The sequence below is a fragment of the Astatotilapia calliptera genome, chromosome 15 (assembly GCF_964374335.1).
Source record: "Astatotilapia calliptera chromosome 15, fAstCal68.1, whole genome shotgun sequence".
In the NCBI taxonomy this organism is placed as follows: domain Eukaryota; kingdom Metazoa; phylum Chordata; class Actinopteri; order Cichliformes; family Cichlidae; genus Astatotilapia; species Astatotilapia calliptera.
Genome location: NC_137436.1, coordinates 12447869 through 12464486, shown reverse-complemented (window position 1 = coordinate 12464486; position 16618 = coordinate 12447869). Strand labels below are relative to the sequence as shown.

The 16618-nt window shown below is 40.0% G+C and overlaps 2 protein-coding genes, 1 long non-coding RNA gene and 1 pseudogene across 3 annotated transcripts; 2 read left to right on the top strand and 2 right to left on the bottom strand.

Moving 5' to 3' along the window:
- The first annotated feature begins 3813 nt into the window (after window positions 1-3813).
- LOC145420786 (U2 spliceosomal RNA) lies at window positions 3814-3988 on the top strand (annotated as a pseudogene).
- A 3458-nt stretch (window positions 3989-7446) lies between these two features.
- LOC145420386 (uncharacterized) lies at window positions 7447-11711 on the top strand. The gene is made up of 5 exons (XM_080289577.1): window positions 7447-7853; window positions 8089-8255; window positions 8378-8576; window positions 8676-8766; window positions 11223-11711. Exons 1-5 carry the CDS (start codon window positions 7722-7724, stop codon window positions 11423-11425), a joined length of 792 nt encoding a protein of 263 aa, XP_080145703.1. The 5' UTR covers window positions 7447-7721; the 3' UTR covers window positions 11426-11711.
- On the bottom strand, window positions 9855-11224 carry LOC145420387 (uncharacterized). Its single transcript, XR_013901683.1, has 2 exons — window positions 10624-11224; window positions 9855-10542 (listed from the first exon to the last, which is right to left on the bottom strand). It is a non-coding gene; the product is annotated as an uncharacterized LOC145420387 (long non-coding RNA).
- Window positions 11712-12419: 708 nt separating the features above from the next.
- LOC145419330 (serine/threonine-protein kinase pim-1-like) lies at window positions 12420-16193 on the bottom strand. Its single transcript, XM_080289578.1, has 9 exons — window positions 15748-16193; window positions 15119-15355; window positions 14868-14993; window positions 14650-14744; window positions 14464-14511; window positions 14161-14379; window positions 13891-14071; window positions 13634-13804; window positions 12420-13544 (listed from the first exon to the last, which is right to left on the bottom strand). Exons 1-9 carry the CDS (start codon window positions 15806-15808, stop codon window positions 13453-13455), a joined length of 1230 nt encoding a protein of 409 aa, XP_080145704.1. The 5' UTR covers window positions 15809-16193; the 3' UTR covers window positions 12420-13452.
- Window positions 16194-16618: the final 425 nt, after the last annotated feature.

The window sequence follows — 16618 nt, the reverse complement described above, 5'->3', positions numbered from 1 at the left end:
CCCCCCAAAGTTTGGGTTGAGCCTTTGAAGAGAACAATCTTTCCTTAGTTTCATAATGACTAGCTTGTGTTCTGTATTAATCTTCATGGCTCTGACCTTCTCATCCATAAATGTCAGGAGTGTTAGGTCTAAAGTAAGAGCCCAAAGTGTTCTATCCTTCTTGAATAGTGTAACATCAGATGTTATTTTAATACAGGAATGTGCTATACCTTTCCTAAAAGCATATGGTCAGTGGCAGGATATGTGGCCACAAATGTCCATCTGGAGTGGATCAAATGAAAATAAAAATGATGGAGTAGCCATATTGGTGAAAAACCCTCTGGTGTCGGTGAAGGGAAGTACTGTAGTAAGTGATGGAAGAGCACTTGTTGTTAACCTTATTTATATGGAAAAGGAATTTAAGCTCTTGAACATTTATGGCCCAAATGACAAACACGAAAGATATGATCTTTTAGAGGCTTTGCAACCCCACTTGTTGGGAAAAGCGCCTTTAGTGTTTGGAGGGGATTTTAACTGTATTTTAAACAGGAAAGATAGAAAAAGAGCCACACAAGATGTGAAGATTGATAAGACGTCACTTTTACTACAAGGTTTAGTCAGAGACTTTAAATTGATAGATTGTTTTCCAACGGTTCATCCAATGGAGGAGGGTTTTACTTGGTATAGTGGAAACGGTGACAGGGCCTCTAGAATTGATTATATCTTTGTTAGAGACTTTTCACCAGTAGAGGCCACTTTGATGCCCGTCTTTTTTTCTGACCATCTGATGTTAACTGTTAAAATTTCCCTTGAACTAGATATAACAATGGGGAGGGGAGTGTGGAGGTTAAACTGCTCCCTACTGGAGGATCAGGATCTGCTCAGACAGTATAAGGAGAGGTATACTGAATGGCAGACTCTCCAGGATTTCTATGCAACACGTGTCTCATGGTGGGAAATGGTGAAGTGTAGGACTCGGTCCTTTTTTAAACAAGCAGGAAAGAGAAAGAAGGCCGCAAAAGACAGGTGTATGAGAGGACTACAGAAAAGGTTACAGAGGTACCATCTCTTAAATAGGTGGGGTTTACACTTCTACGAAGAAATTAGAGAGGTTAAAAAAGAAATGCAGAAAATAGCAAATGATAAAAGTATGGGAGTCATACTAAGGAGTAGAGAGAGAGCGAGAGAGGAGGGAGAAAAATGTACGAGATACTTTTTCAAAAAAATTATGAACAAACCTGGCTCTGTCTCTCAGCTAAGAAACAGAGCTGGAGAAAAAGTAGTGAGTACTGAAGGTATAATAAAAGTGATTGAAGAATATTATGAAAACCTGTATGGGGAGAAAAATGTGGAGGAAAGAGTCATTGAGCAAACCCTGGAATATATTGATAAGATTGTTGAGTCTAGTGATATGTTAAGTCAACCTTTTACTACAGCCGAGTTAGGTCAGTGTCTTAAGAGTTTTAAAACTGGAAAATCCCCTGGTTTAGATGGCCTGCCGATTGAGTTTTATCTGACATTTTGGGATATTTTAGCTACTGATTTACTTTCAATTTTTACAGATTTTAGTGAATTAGATAAGCTGCCTGAAAGTTTTAGAATGGGTTTAGTCACACTCGTTCATAAAGGGAAGGATAAAACTCTCTTGGAAAATTGGAGACCGATTACGCTTTTAAACTGTGACTGTAAATTATTCAGCAAGCTTCTAGCAGAAAGGACAAGACCGGTTTTGGACCAGATAATCCACCAAGACCAAGCATGTACTGTAAAGGGCAGGAAGATCACGGATAGTCTGGTGTTGATTAGAGACACGATTTGTTTTGCTCGAAAGAGAAACAAGCGACTGATTGTTTTGAATTTAGACTTTGAAAAAGCCTTCGATAGAATATCTCACCGGTACCTTTTTAAAGTTTTGCAGAAGATGGGTTTCCCAGAAAGGCTTATATCCTGGGTAAAGTTGTTGTACACAGATATAAAGAGCAGATTTGTCATGAATGGGACCCTGACGAATGCAGTTCAGGTGAACTGTGGTTTACGACAGGGATGTCCCCTGTCCGCTCTTTTATATGTTATTTGTATTGAACCCCTGGCACAAATTTTGAGGAAAGATAAGAGTATAAACGGGATGAACATACCTGGGAGTGGGGGGCAGGTGGCAAAGTGTGTACTGTACATGGATGATATTAGCATCCTGTGTACAGACATATCCTCGATGAGAAGGACTTTTGAAGTTACGGACTGGTTCGGAAGGGCTTCGGCCTCTAGACTCAACAGGGGCAAGACTCAGGTACAATTCTACGGGCCATGGGAGACTATAGAATTGACTGGACTTGGAATAAATGTGACACAAACCGACCAAAAAATTTTAGGGGTTAGATTTGATAAGGATGGTGGAGGAAAGGCAAATTGGCCGGGAATGATAGGAAAAGTGAATCAACGATTAGGCCTATGGAGACTGAGAAAGCTGACTCTTGGAGGGAAGGTTTTAGTAATTAAGGCAGTGATTTTACCCTTGCTTCTTTTAGTCAGCGCAGTCTTTTTGCCACCAAAGGACGTATTGTTAAAACTAGAACGAGCCATCTTTTACTTTCTATGGGACTCCAAATGGGAGAGACTTAAAAGAGGGATAATGAAGAAATTAAAGGAAGATGGTGGCAAAGGAGTCCCAGATCTGTATTTATTCATGGGAAGCCTCTATACAAGTAGCCATATGAGACAGGCTACGAGTCCTAATAGTAATCCTCTGACACAGGCATGGGTTAGATTTTGGTTAGGTAGCTACCTAAGACAAAAGAAAATCCTGCCAGTAGATCTTAGAGTCCCCGTCTCCTTTGATGTTCCTGAACCCTATGTAGAGCTGAAATCCTTTTTAACCTCCTTTAAATTGGAAGATCAGAGTTTGGACATTTTAACAAAACATCATTCTCTCATTTCAGTTGTGCAGGAGAGGGGAGAGGTGGTCCCAGTCAGAGGCCTCCCTATTGGAGAGGCCATAGAAGTGTGGCGTCTGACAAACCATCCCGTCCTTTCTAACAGGCTCCAGGATGTGTCCTGGATGGTGGCTCATGAGATTCTCCCAGTCAGGGCTGTCATGCACTCCAGAGGAATGTCGACAACAGAAATGTGTCCCCGACCGGGTTGTGGCGCGCCTGAGACGGTGAGGCACCTACTCTGGGAGTGCAGTGCTGCTATAGACCTGTGGGACATGGCCGGCTCCTTAAATTTCCCGTACTTACCAGCAAGGGAGGTCCTGACAGCAAACCTAATCCTCTATGGGGTGAGCCAAGGAGTGAAAACGCAAAGAAAAGGCTTTGAAAAGCAGTGGCTCGCCCTTGCTGCTATAAAAGACGCCATTTGGACCTCCAGAAACTTGTTGGTGAGCAAGCACACGCAGATCCCCCCCGTGGCTGCTCTCCGAATGGCAACAGCAACAGTAAAAGAGATCTGTGCCAGAAATACTAAGTTGAGAGAGCAGCCGCAAAGAAGAATCGCCTCTGTGCCCATTCGGATGGAGGAGCCGGGTTCGCACATAGAAAGGTCTAAGCAGCAACAGCCTGGCTCTCCGGGAGAGGTCGGTGTGGAAGGAGCAAGTTGGGGAGAGTCCCCTCTGAGCACCGGAAGCTTGTGAAGGGATGGGATGGTTTTTTTTAAATAATTTAAATTCTCTATGAAAAAAAAAAAAAAAAAAAGAAGGAAAAAACATTTAAATATTTGTTTTCCTGTTGTATTTTAAAAGGGGATGGGAGATAATAAAGAAGTAATCCTTTTAAATGGGGTGGGCTTATGAAAATAAATGAGATGATGATGATGTTGTTATATGTCTGAGTATCAATAAAAATTTTTCCAAAAGAAAAAATCTGTTCTTATCAGTTTAATATCTGATACGTCCCCTACCCGGGGACCATATATTAAATTGATTTTTGGAGCAGTGAGATGGAATAGGGGCTTGCGCCGTCCACTCCACGCATCGACCTGGTATTGCAGTATTTCTAGGAACGGTGCACCCCCTGAAGCTGTGAAAAACAAATGTCATTTGACTCAACCGTTTGTGCAAAGAAATTTCTTATACGCTAGATATATGCGTGCGTCTGCATATGTGGACATTGTCTTCGTGTAATCTTCCAAGGTTAGTCAGACTGAAATCTTGCGACTTAATATTTGTGAATGACTTACATTTAACTATTACCAGAATTACTAAATCCTGCCACTTGGACTGACACGTGGCTGGACACACACTTTCTATGGGAAATCAAAAAAATATGTCGTTTTCAACTGCAGTTACACTATTCTGGCTCCAATCCTGCAGTTACCTCTGTTGTCCACTAGAGACCAATAGAAGTCTTTAAAAACCGGAGGCTGCCATCTACAAGGACTCATGTTGATTATAGGTTTAACTCTTCTCTTTCTCTACATACTGCAGCTTTCTGTCCTCTGTGGCTGTAAATGACATCGTTTGGAAAAAAAAAAAAAACCACACAATTTTTTCTTGGCTTTTTAGCTAAAATCACCTGTATTGTCTGTTGTTTCCATTTGTGGATGGTTAATAGTGCAGAAGATTGTTTTTCTGTTTTCAGGATTACATGAAAACATTTTGGAACAGATCATTTTTGTATATAATAAATCTTAGGATAGTATTGGTTTTGATGATTTATAAAACAGCTGTGTGCCGTAGCCCTGGTAGTGTGGATCCTTAGTGTGTAAAGAGTAGATACCTCATGTAATATGTGTGAATGAAAATCCATGGACTTTATAAGAGTCCTCCATTTATGGCTATGATCCTAACAAACAAGATTAATACGTTTCTTTCTCCTACCAATCTTCCTGTTTCCTAAAGGAACACGCATGCACAATATATATGCACCAGGATGCAGTGGCGTGTCTAGAAAATTTTTGTTGGGGGGGCCAGGTAGGGGCACAGATTTGGAGAAGGGTGGCAGATGTAATTGGCAGATAATGTTAAAAACAATTCTACCAACCGTTCACCATAATTCAATAACCCTGTAAACCTAATAACCGTAACCTTATTAGAATGAGATTTTAACCACTACGGTGCAAAGTGTTTAGATACTGTGTTGATTAAGTACAAGAGATACAATCAGTCAGTGTTTATTCAGCATTCAAGGACATCAATATTTGCATAGTATTTTTACTGACATGTAGTGCACATGTGTTTTGGGCAAAAACATTTTTGAATATTAAAATACGAACATTTTTAACATACAATTGGCAAATTAGCCAATTCCAATGCAAAACCAATGCCTGTTAAAAAAAAAAAAGAAGATAATCTTCTCACAAACTGGTGTTTGATTTTGAAACAGGAAAAAAGTGGAGAAACAACTGAAAAGACTAACATTTGAATAAAACCTGAAAGCAAGTAAATACTTTATATGCTGCCTTACTTTGGTAATATTGAGAACAACACTGGCTGATGATGAAATGCAGTCAGCTGGCATGGTGACACTGCCAGTATTAACCTGCAGGGCTGGACTGGGACAAAAAATTGGGCATTTTCACTACAGATTGGCCCACCAGGTATTAAAGCCATAAAGCCTTTGAATGAAAACAAATGCTGTTGTGACAGTGATGTACAGTCTTTTTGGTATATGTATGATTTCCATACATTTTACGTCAGATAAAAACTTTCTTCACAAGATTCAGATAATTATTTAATAAAAGCTAGATATTTTAAATGAGAATAAAAAAGAAAAGTATTTCTTTGTGCCCACCTTTCCCTGTTAATGCCCTACCTGGCCCCCTGGCAACACTTTGCTAGACCCGCCCCTGCACAGTTACCAGCTGTCAGGTACATAAAAAAAGGATCCTGGTGTTATTTATCTCTCAGAAACAGTTCATAACTTCAACTCATTCCTGTCACCTAAAAGGTAAACCTGTTTCTCCATCACCTGTTCAGCTCTGATGATTCAGTAAGGACATCTCCTGGTTTCATCTTCATGTTTCCCTCTCACCACATATCCAAACCGACATCATGACCAGCAGCTTTACAGCTTTACAGCTTTACAGCTGTGGCTCCAGCAAACATTCTAACTAAATAAATTCTAACAACAGCTGATCAAGCTTAAACGTGCTGCTGCTGTTTAGCGCGACATCTGCTGGTTTCCTCTTTCTGGCTCAAAGTGGGTGATAAACAAACAAGAGAGACGATCAGCTGATAAGATAAGATAAGATAAGATAAGATAAGATAACTCTTTATTGTCATTGCACAGTCATACATAGTACAGTAGTACAATGAAATTGGAAAAACTGTCCTACGTCGGCACTACATATAACACAACACGACACGATATGACACATCACAACGTAACAAACAACACAACACAGTATATTAACTTAGTATAAAAAAGAAGAAGAAGTGTATGTGTATTGCACACTGTTATTATTGCACATTAATTATTATTGCACCTTGTTATAAATATAAATATTATTGTTATCGTTTTAAACATTGTTACCTCCCCCTAAAAAGTCCAGGGAGGTATCCAGTCAGGTCAGCTATTTACATTGATCAGGGCTATTGCCCTGTTGTAAAAGCTGTCCTTGAGTCTATTTGTTCGGGACCTCAGCAGCCTGAACCTCCTGCCAGACGGCATTGATCAGTTTCATGATTGAAGTAGCAACAGGAGAGAGAGGAGAGATAATGAGAGGAGAAGAGGCAGCTGTGCAGCGTAAAGACAGAATAACTCCAGTTTTGTGTCTTTTTCCATCCTAGCTGAAGTCCGGGACAAACTGCGTCTCTTCTCAGCTCAATACCAAACGCGTAATATTTTCTCTGAATGAGGGACCATTCCATTTTTAAGGAGCTGTTGGCAACTCTACTAACTAACCTTATGAATAAAATAAAGTTCACTATCAGTAACATCATAGCAACCGAACATCTGTATAAACTTGTCATGCTAGCTCACACAGTATGAGGTATTGTAACTGACTGTAAAAAGTCAGCACAACGAAAATAAACTCCACCTAAACTTGGTTTATATCTGACCCAGATAGACTGCAGGTCATAACTTCTTACCTGAAGTTCAGTTCACCTGACACTCGGACTGGTGGCCGCCTCGGGGCTCTCCTCCTGCTTCCCCTTCCCTCATCCACCTGCTGGCCTCTGTGGAAGCCCTGCCATAGCCACCACCAAACAACTGAGTTATTTTTACACATCGACCTGCATCTTATAACTCATAACTCTTATGTTAAGTGGGGGAACTTGCACAATCGGTGGCTAACTAAATACTTTTTTGCCCCACTGTACACTCACTGGCCAAATTTTTGTTAGATACACCTGTTGAGCTGCTCATTAGGTCAAATACCTAATCAGCCTATCACATAGCAGCAGCTCAGTGCATTTAGGCATGTATACATTAATAAGATGACCTGCTGAAGGTCAAAGGGGATTTAAATGACTTTGAACATGCATTGTTGTTTGTGTCGGACAGGCTTGTCTGAGTATTTCAGAAACTGTACAACCATCTAACCGGTTTATAGAAAATGGTCTGAAATGGAGGAAATCTCCTGTGAGCAGCACTTCTCTGGGAAAAAATCACTTGTTGGTGCCAAAGATCAAAAGCGGAATGAGCAGATTACTTACAGCTGTAAGGAAAGCAACATGAACTCAAATACCCACTTACTTCAACCAAGTTATCAAGAAGAGCACCGCTGAAAGCACAATACGTTGAACCTCGAAGCTGATGGCCTAGTGTCACCTGCTGGATAGAGGTGAAAACACAAAGCAAACAATGTCTCTTTCATCTGTTTCACAGCATGCACGGGAACTGGAAACTCGCCGAAGGGAGGCAGAGGAGAGAGAGCGGAGGAAGCAGAGGGAGGTGCAGCTGGAACTGGAAAGACAGCTGAAAGAGGCTGTGATGGTAAAAAAAAAAGTTTTCCACTTGACACCAATTATGTACAGAGTCTTTTCTCCTTGACTTTGATCTTTGAGAACTCCAGCAAAATGTTGACTGTCATTATAAAATTCACACCTAGTCTTTAATGATTTGGAAAAATGGTTATGACAGTCCAGGAAAAGGTAATTCAGGAATAGGTCAGTTTATACCGCTCTGTTGGTGCATCTGTTTATGTAGCTGTGTGTGTGTGTGTGCATAGATAAAAGACAGCATGCAGGCTGAGATGCAGGTGAAGGAAAAGGAGGCTGAACAACAGAAGAAGAGGATCAGGGAGCTGGAGCTGACACAGCAGCAGCTGGAAGTTGCCCTTAATATGGAGATCCAGGCTCGGCTGGAGGAGGAGAGGGCCAGACTGGAGCTTGAGCGGTAACAATGGATTTCTAACTCTTATTATGGCCCTTTATTATTTTATTTGTGATGGAGATCTGAGATATCCATGAGAAGTATTAACATTTTCAGTTGCTTCTTCCCTTTTTCCCCTCCTTCAGGTTGCTGCAGGCTGAAGATGAAAAGAGGAAACATTTCCAGCTCCTCCAGGAGCAGCAACGTACAATGCAAAACCTCAGCCCCATACAGGAGCTGTCAGATGGCAGTCCCGATGAGGACACCCCCTCAGCCCTCAACTCTGCCTCTCAGGAGCTCCAGGATCTGCAGGCATCTCGCCAAAGAAGTCACCAGCGTCTGGAGGTGAACAAGTTTGTTTTGACTGGCTTTGTGAGCAGCATCTTATTTAGTGCTCTTCTAAAACAACACTGATGAAGATGCCTGCATGATTTTTGTTTCCAGGAGGTTCAGGAGAGGCTGAGGAATGCCAGTCAACAGGTACGGCACTGGAACATCCAGCTGAACCGACTGATGACCCCCATTACTCCTGCAGGTGCGGTATTCACTTTGCCTCTTTGCAGCACAGACTTCTGGAACAGAGTGTTAGTATAGTTAATAACAGTGTAGACCAGGGGTGTCAAACTCAAATACACAGTGGGCCAAAATTCAAAACTGGATCAAAGTCGCGGGCTAACTTTAATATTTATTGAAATATATTTATTCCTCCAGATATAAGAATGAATCTTTTCTTATGGACTCAAACACATTTTGCTGAAAAACTGAATATGGAACAAGCAAAGCTTAATACTAAACAATATATATTAGCTGTATAATACCAGTAGGCCAGCTCTGATAGTAATTTGGTATGGCTTCGCGGGCCAAATGTAATTAGGTTGCGGGCCAAATTTGGCCAGAGTTTGACACCTATGGTGTAGACCATATAATCTGTCAGATAATTGCATTAAAATGCTACAAAAGGCACCTACCCCCAAACATGTCAAGAGATTCATTCAGTGACTTGAATGAAAGAATCTGACTCACCTCAAGTTAATTAAAATTAAAAATAAATCTTATTATGATTTAAACACGGAAATCTTAAAACGAAAAATAACCGCATGCACAGTTGTTACAGGCTGCAAACATGTTTTATACTGCTTTGAAGTCTGGGACAGCATCATAAGAGGCATAACTGATCTCACCATAGTCCCATGAAGACTCAAGATGAGTGTTTTCACGACTGCCATCTTGGTGTTTTGAAATCAGGCATGATGAATGAAGGGAAGAACTGTCTGTTAAGGTTCTCAGTCGTTCAGGTCATCGTAGTCTAAGGAGCTTGGAAAGAAAAGCATCTGGACTTCTTTAAGTTTCTTGAAGAGCATTTCACCTCTCATTCAAGAAGCTTCTTCAGTTCTCTGAAGAAATTCTGAACTGAAGAAGCTTCTCAGATGAGAAGTGAAACATCTTCAAGAAACTTAAAGAAGTCCAGATGCTTTTCTTTCCAAGCTCCTTAGACTGTAGTTAAACTTCACACACTGGACTTGTCAGTCACACATCCTTCGCCAGTAGGCATTCCCAGAATGATCTTTCCCCTTCTGACGCTTAGAATGACCAAATATGTGCAAAATGGACAATTCCACATGCCACCATGTCAGTCTTTTATTAAATATGACATGAAACAAATGACTGAGCCATTAAATTTGTCACAAAGGTGTTCACCTAATTCCAGGCAAATGGAATAGACTTCTATGGGACCATAAGTCTTTTTGCACTTTGACATTTGTTTTACTTTTCAGATCTGTAACCTATAACTTTTATACTGTATGTGTTTTGATCATAGGAGTCTACGGGGACTTACTTACTTTTAGCACGTTTAGCAGTTGATGTTGGCTTCTTTTTTCAGTACTGGAGCTTCCTGCTCATTGAAGACTTTTCTAAAAGGAAATGCTTAATCCAAAATGGCGTTTTAAGGGCTTGGATTAATGTCAATTTCAGCAAATATTCTTTCTTATGTTAAAAGAACATGGATCTCTGTCAGTGATAACTTCTGACTTTATAACTCAAATTTTAAGAGAGAGCTTCACTGCTAAGCTCTCATCTGTGTGGGTGTCACGGTTCGCTTGAGGACTCACACGCAGGACTCAGAGGCACAGTCTGTATTTATTACAGTTCCACCAGGTGTATATACAAACAGTGCAGGGGATAGTGCTATATACAAAGCGGTGACAGGGAAAAGGCTCTGGGGAAATCCAGGTAGGGAAAAGACACTTGCTCCTCTTCTGACTCTCTCTCCAAACACCGCTCGGGGGATGCAGAGTCGGGTCCAGGGGATCTATGTACAGAAGGAAACACACGTTAGAGGTTTTGCACAGGGAAGCAAAAGAAAACTTGCTCAGAGCCGGGCTGCACTGACGCGAGTCACACACAACGATCCAGTGATGAGTAGAAGCCACTCCCTGGCTTAAATGCTGGCTGCACTGATGAGGCCCAGGTGTTTCCTCCTCAGAGGGGCGTGGGCCGAGGGCGTGAACCCACCATGAGTTCCGCCCTGGCGAGAGAGAGAGAGAGAACACTACTAGTCAGCGGCCTGCTGATCCCATGGCCGTGACAGTGGGGTTCAAATCCCTTATTCAGATTAAGATTTTATGTGACATTACATTGGCAAAAATTAAATTTACTTGAATAATGTGAGTATTGGAGTAAGTACTTGAGTAGTTTTTGAATAACTTTAATTTTGTAATGTGCATATTTTATGAATAATGATGTTTCAATACTTTAATCTACTGAATAAGTAAGAATTAGACTTAATAATCTTTTTACTTTAAAAAGGGAAATTGTGTACAATCTTTTATTCTCCAAAATGCACATAATAAAAATGTTTTGGGGAATGTATATGCTTTTTAAAAACCAATTGCTTCTTACTTGATGCATGCTATAACTTTCAGCAAAACTGAACTAAAATTTGTTAACAAGCTTACCAAATAAGAAATGTTTTGTGAATTTTCTTTGCAGAGCGACTGGAAAGCCGGCTGTTATCAAAGCCCACATGCCCTAAAAAGGAGGACGCGCTGGCCAGTAATGAGTTCATCACTAAGTTTAAGATAAGAGTTGATCAGAATAGAGGCGATGATGAAAGTCTGGAGCATCAGTTGGAGGCTGCCAACCTGTCTGATGAATCGTTCGAGGCCCAGACAGAAGTCAACGGACAAATATGATCACAGACATTTTAAAAACGCGAGTTGAGAGTTAAGGGGGAAAATATTGTAATAAGTATATATTTGAATTGCACACTAAGATATAAAGTGATGGCAGCGAGCACAGTGTTGCAGGATTTAATTAAAAACACATCTGACTAAGACCAACTGAAATTTAGAGTTGTGTATAATAAAGTTTATTCATGATTAATAAAACAAATCTGTAATAATTTTCTTTCTCTTTTGTCCATCTGAATCTCGCTACAGCTTAAATAAAAGAAAAGAATGTGTTTTGAATATATTAAACTATTCTCTCTTTTTCTTTCTTTCTTTTTTTCTTGGTGGGTTTTCTTTTGCAATCAAACGCAACATTATACAATTATATAGTATAGTAAGAAATATCCTTTAACTTAATTTAGTATTTGTTTTTTCATTTTTGTTTTTATTGTTTCCCCTTCAGTTTTGTGCTCATAACATGTTCTAATCTGACATATTATGCAGTAAATTATTTTTGCAATAACTTAACAGGCCATTGTGGGAGCCAACATTCATTTATCAAAGACATATTTGTATATTCTGTGGGCTGCTTTATGGTTGTGTCATTTAGAAACATAAGCCACAACAGACTTCCACTGGAGAGTACTTAAAAATGTATTTTTATGTAAAGATATTTTAATAACTACTATATTAAGGGAGAACCTATTGTTACATGGATTAATTGTACAAACTGTAGAGAAATAAGTTTAAGCGTGCAACTTTTTATTCATTTTTAACTGTATTAATGTTTTTATGTTAATACAGCCGCCTCATATCTGTTTCCTCAGTGTTTTTTAAACCATGTACTCCATCTATGAGTAAGAACATGAATAAATTCCTTTCCAAATTTGTAGTTCTTTTTTCCAACACACAGATGAAGGTATTCTTTTGCACCAAGGCGTTAAAGAAATGCTAAGAAAAAATGAAAATACTACGTTGCAACCTGTGTGTGTGTGTGTGTGTTTATATATCTGTATCTATATAGATATAGATATATATGTGTATTCGTACCCTTTTTTCATCATCTAGTTTCCTGTGCCAGATCTTCTACTGATCCACTGAGGCAGACATGTAAAAAACATGAACTAAAGCATATTTCTGTATATAAACAGGACTTTAAATCTTTATCAACAGCTACTTTAGAGGAAATTCTTCAATAAACTGCAACCAAAGGCTCAACTCAGAGGACAAAACCCAACCTGTTATAAATAGTGTGACACCAAACTTTCTCTTGTGTAAAGTTACAAATAGGAGTAATTATCCACAGAAGCTTTTATACATAATGAAGTTATAATTCGTCCTGTAGAAATTGTACATTTAAGCTATATAGTTCCCTCTGTGATAACTCTGCTATGAATGCCTCTTATTAACTTTTATGCTTTTACAACCCACTATGAGCAAACACTCAGCAACAGTGGGAAGGGAAAACTCCCTTCTTGAAGGAAAAAACCTCTGGTAGAACCTGGAAATCTGTCTAAACTAGTTGGGGGTTAGAGCAACAGATGCAAGTCTTCAGATCATTTGCAGTGTGACTGTCTTTGTGCACACTTTAACCTGATTCAGTTTTCTTATTTGTCAAAATGCACCATGGGTAAAAAAAACAAAACAAAACAAAATAGTAATGAAGGAGAATCCTCAGCAAAGATGAATTAAACAAGTTTTATTTTGATCCAATTTTACTTTAAGTAAAACACATCTTTATTTGATGACTTTAATGTCATCAAATAAAGACAGTTTTGATGGAGCTCCTGACCCAGCCCAAGCTCTCTATGAAGACGAGGAAAAACTCCCCAGGGGGCCAGATCGATGGGAAGAAACCTCGGGAAAGCCCATTCAAAGAGAGATCCCCTTTCCTGGGATGGCTGGGGGGGTTACAGGAAGTCCGAAAAAGCTAATTTTTTATTTATTTATTTTTTAAGATTGACCCATTCCTGTCCAACAGAAAAAAGAAAGGAGGTTACCACAATGTATCACACTTATATGATAAGGTGTGAATTGTGTGTTTGTGTGTGCTATCTTAGCCAGGGGTGAAGCTGGAGCTCCTCCAGTGTTGGGCGCTTCTCCGGGGCTATAGTTAAACATGCCTCCAAGAAATTCTGGCATTCTTGAAAGAAAGAAAAGATCAAAAAGATGAAGATGATAGTTCTAGTGATCCAAGGCATCAGTGAATCTGGAAGTGTGAAGTTTTCTTACCTGTGGACAGACGCTTTTTGATGCTCAGTTTCTTTGCGAGGAACCTCTCGGTACTAAAGTGCCGTGCATGAAGCGCTTCATACAACACCACTCCCATTTGCCACACCGTGGTGGGTCCACACCTGTAGCAGCTCCTCCTGTACCACTCGGGAGGGGTGTGAAGAGGAGTGCCTAACAAACAGACACAATTACAATTTCTTCTAAAACAAAAGACACAAATTGTTACATCTGTGAAAAGCAGGAGCAGAATATGTTACCATAGAAGACGCGATACAGAGATCGCTGTTTAACAAAGCAGCTCAGTCCAAAGTCAATGATGCGAACTCGAGGCACATCGGAGCCGGTCTCAATCAGAATGTTTTCTCCCTTGATGTCCCGATGAAAGATGTGTTTATCCTCAAGTTCCTTTACAGCATCAACTAGTTGCTTCAGAATGACCTGGAAAAGATGAAAAACACAATAATGAGTTAATGCTTTTCTGCCTTGATTGAATGCTGTACAGTCTAAGGCTCTCCCAGTCAACCTACCTTGGCCTTGTCCTCTGGTAAGGTTCTTCCATATTCTGCTTTGTATTTTTGCAGGTCCACAGCGGGGACAGGTCTCTCCAGCACCAGGATCAGCTCTTTGCCAAGGTCGAACCACTCCAGCAAGGACACAGGTGCTGATATTCCCACTGACCCTTCTGCTTCACCTGCAAGTTTAACCATAATGGCCACTTCCACCGAGAGCATCTTCCCGCTTTCATCCTGAAATATTACAACAAAGTGGATGATGAGGAACGCCGCATTCAATCCAGTAATGTAAAACTAATTCAAGTGTTGGACGCTTACCGCCACTTTGCAGTAGACTTTATTTTTGGGAATGTGTTTGATGGCAACCTAGAAGACACAGAGCATTGGTGAGCATTTCCTCAGTATGACATAATGAAAGGTGGAAACACAGCAGACGTCTCAGTTTACGATATTATCCATTATCTGCGTTACTGCCTGTCTTACTACCATCATCTGAACACTTACTGGAAAACGATCTTCTATCCGGTAGCCAGAAAACACTGCTCCGCAGCCTCCTTCTCCGAGCTGGTGCTCCTCCACATATCTGGCTTGGAATTCACCTGAACAGACAAAACAGCAAATCTTGTTTTATTACAGCTGTGACACAAATTACTCTCCTCTGTAGCCTAAATGTTCCTTTTGCCCTTCCCCTGAATATAAAACCCAAGCTGCTTGCTACTTACGTTTTTGGTCTGCCACTGATTTTTTGTCCTGGTCCACATTCCTTTTTTTTTTCTTGGGTGACTCTCTGTCGTCTCCCGTGGCCTTTCTTTTGCCATTTTTTGCGCACACCTGTTTGTTGTTCAAGTCTGGAGATGTGGAAAACACCAAAAGCATATCAGCTCACTGGATGATAGACACAAACACTAAACACCAATATCTTAAACCTAGCAACCACACTTAATCTACCCCCTTATTCAACTAATTAGCCTACCTTTACCAGAGTCCAACGAGGAGGATGCTTGCTCCTTGTCACCGCTCATATGGTCAAGAAGTTTAGCCCTCTTTGCTCTCTTTGTTGTGTCCTCTTCATCTTGCACAACCTTGCGCTTCACTCCTTTGACCACATCTGAGCTGGTGGAAGGACCAGCCTGCTCAGCGACCCTCCTCCTTTTCATTGGGGTCTTCTTTTCAGGACTGGCCTTTCTTTTAGCAGTCCTGCTCTTACAATCTATAAACGACAACAACACAGTGGTGAAAAAGAGTCCCCGACATCAAGACTGGAAGCAGTTTGATGGCAAAGAATTTGAAATTGCTTTTGCTTAAATGATCACAAGTTTAATCTTGGGATGAAAAAAATAACTGATCAGTGCGAGTTGATACTAGGTTTACTAAGTCTTAGATCTTGATGGCACTTGTTGGTCTGTTTTTACTGTTGAGTCCAAGAATAAACTTATTACATTATTTTACCAAAAGACCGGTAACCTTTCTTTGATTAGACATCTTGTATTAAAGCTATTTTCAATTAAACATATGATTCAATTGCTCCAAAAATGATTCACACAGTGTCAACATTTCTAGGATTTGGATTTTACCAGGATTTGATTTTATTATTTTACTTACCTTGATCTCCCGAATCTTTCTTATCGGCTGGAGTGGCAATTTTTCTTGTTTCCTTTTTCATTGTAATTTCGGAGACCCTTTAAAATCGAAAATGTAAACCGTAATGAGCTAAGATTGAGTTAATATTCCTTCAAATGTGCACCCTTCAAATGCTTGACTTTTCTAACTGAATTCTGTAAGTGAGCTTTATAAGTAAACTCTGGAAACTACGGCAACACAACATAGAATCTTGCCTTTCAGTGACTTCACTGACTGCCAGTAGTTCAAAGTAGTTTACAGAAAAACACTGGCAGACAAAGCCATAATATTTCTTATAATTCAATCATTTCATATCAATTAAACAGTTTCTTTCATTATCTTTCATCATTTGTATAAAGACCTCATCTATGGATGACAGTATGAAGATTTGTGGTTGACCACACACATTATAATAAACACAGTGTCAGCTACATTGTCATCTGATTTAAAGTATTTATTATGTACCTTTAACTGTCATGGTAGTGAGTCTGTGACCCAGTGTTTTGTGTTTGTTCATTTATATTCATTGATTATTCTTATGTATGTTTTTGGTTCTCTTTATTGTTTTCTTCTTGTGTTATATTCTTAGGCTTTAGGTTTCTGTTACTTTGCCTTGCCCCTGTGTCCCACGTGTCATGTCTAGTCACTCTTGTTTCCATGTTCCCCAATTTCTCCCCAGTCAGTCATGTCTCTGTGTCAACTCTGTGTCTTTGTAAAAGTCTCTTGTTTGCTGTTTTACTTTGATAGTCATGTGTGCTGTGTTAGTGTTTTCATGTCTGTGAAGGTTCTCAGTCATCTAGGTCATCGTAGTCTAAGGAGTTTGGAAAGAAAGCGTCTGGACTTGAAGTTGCTT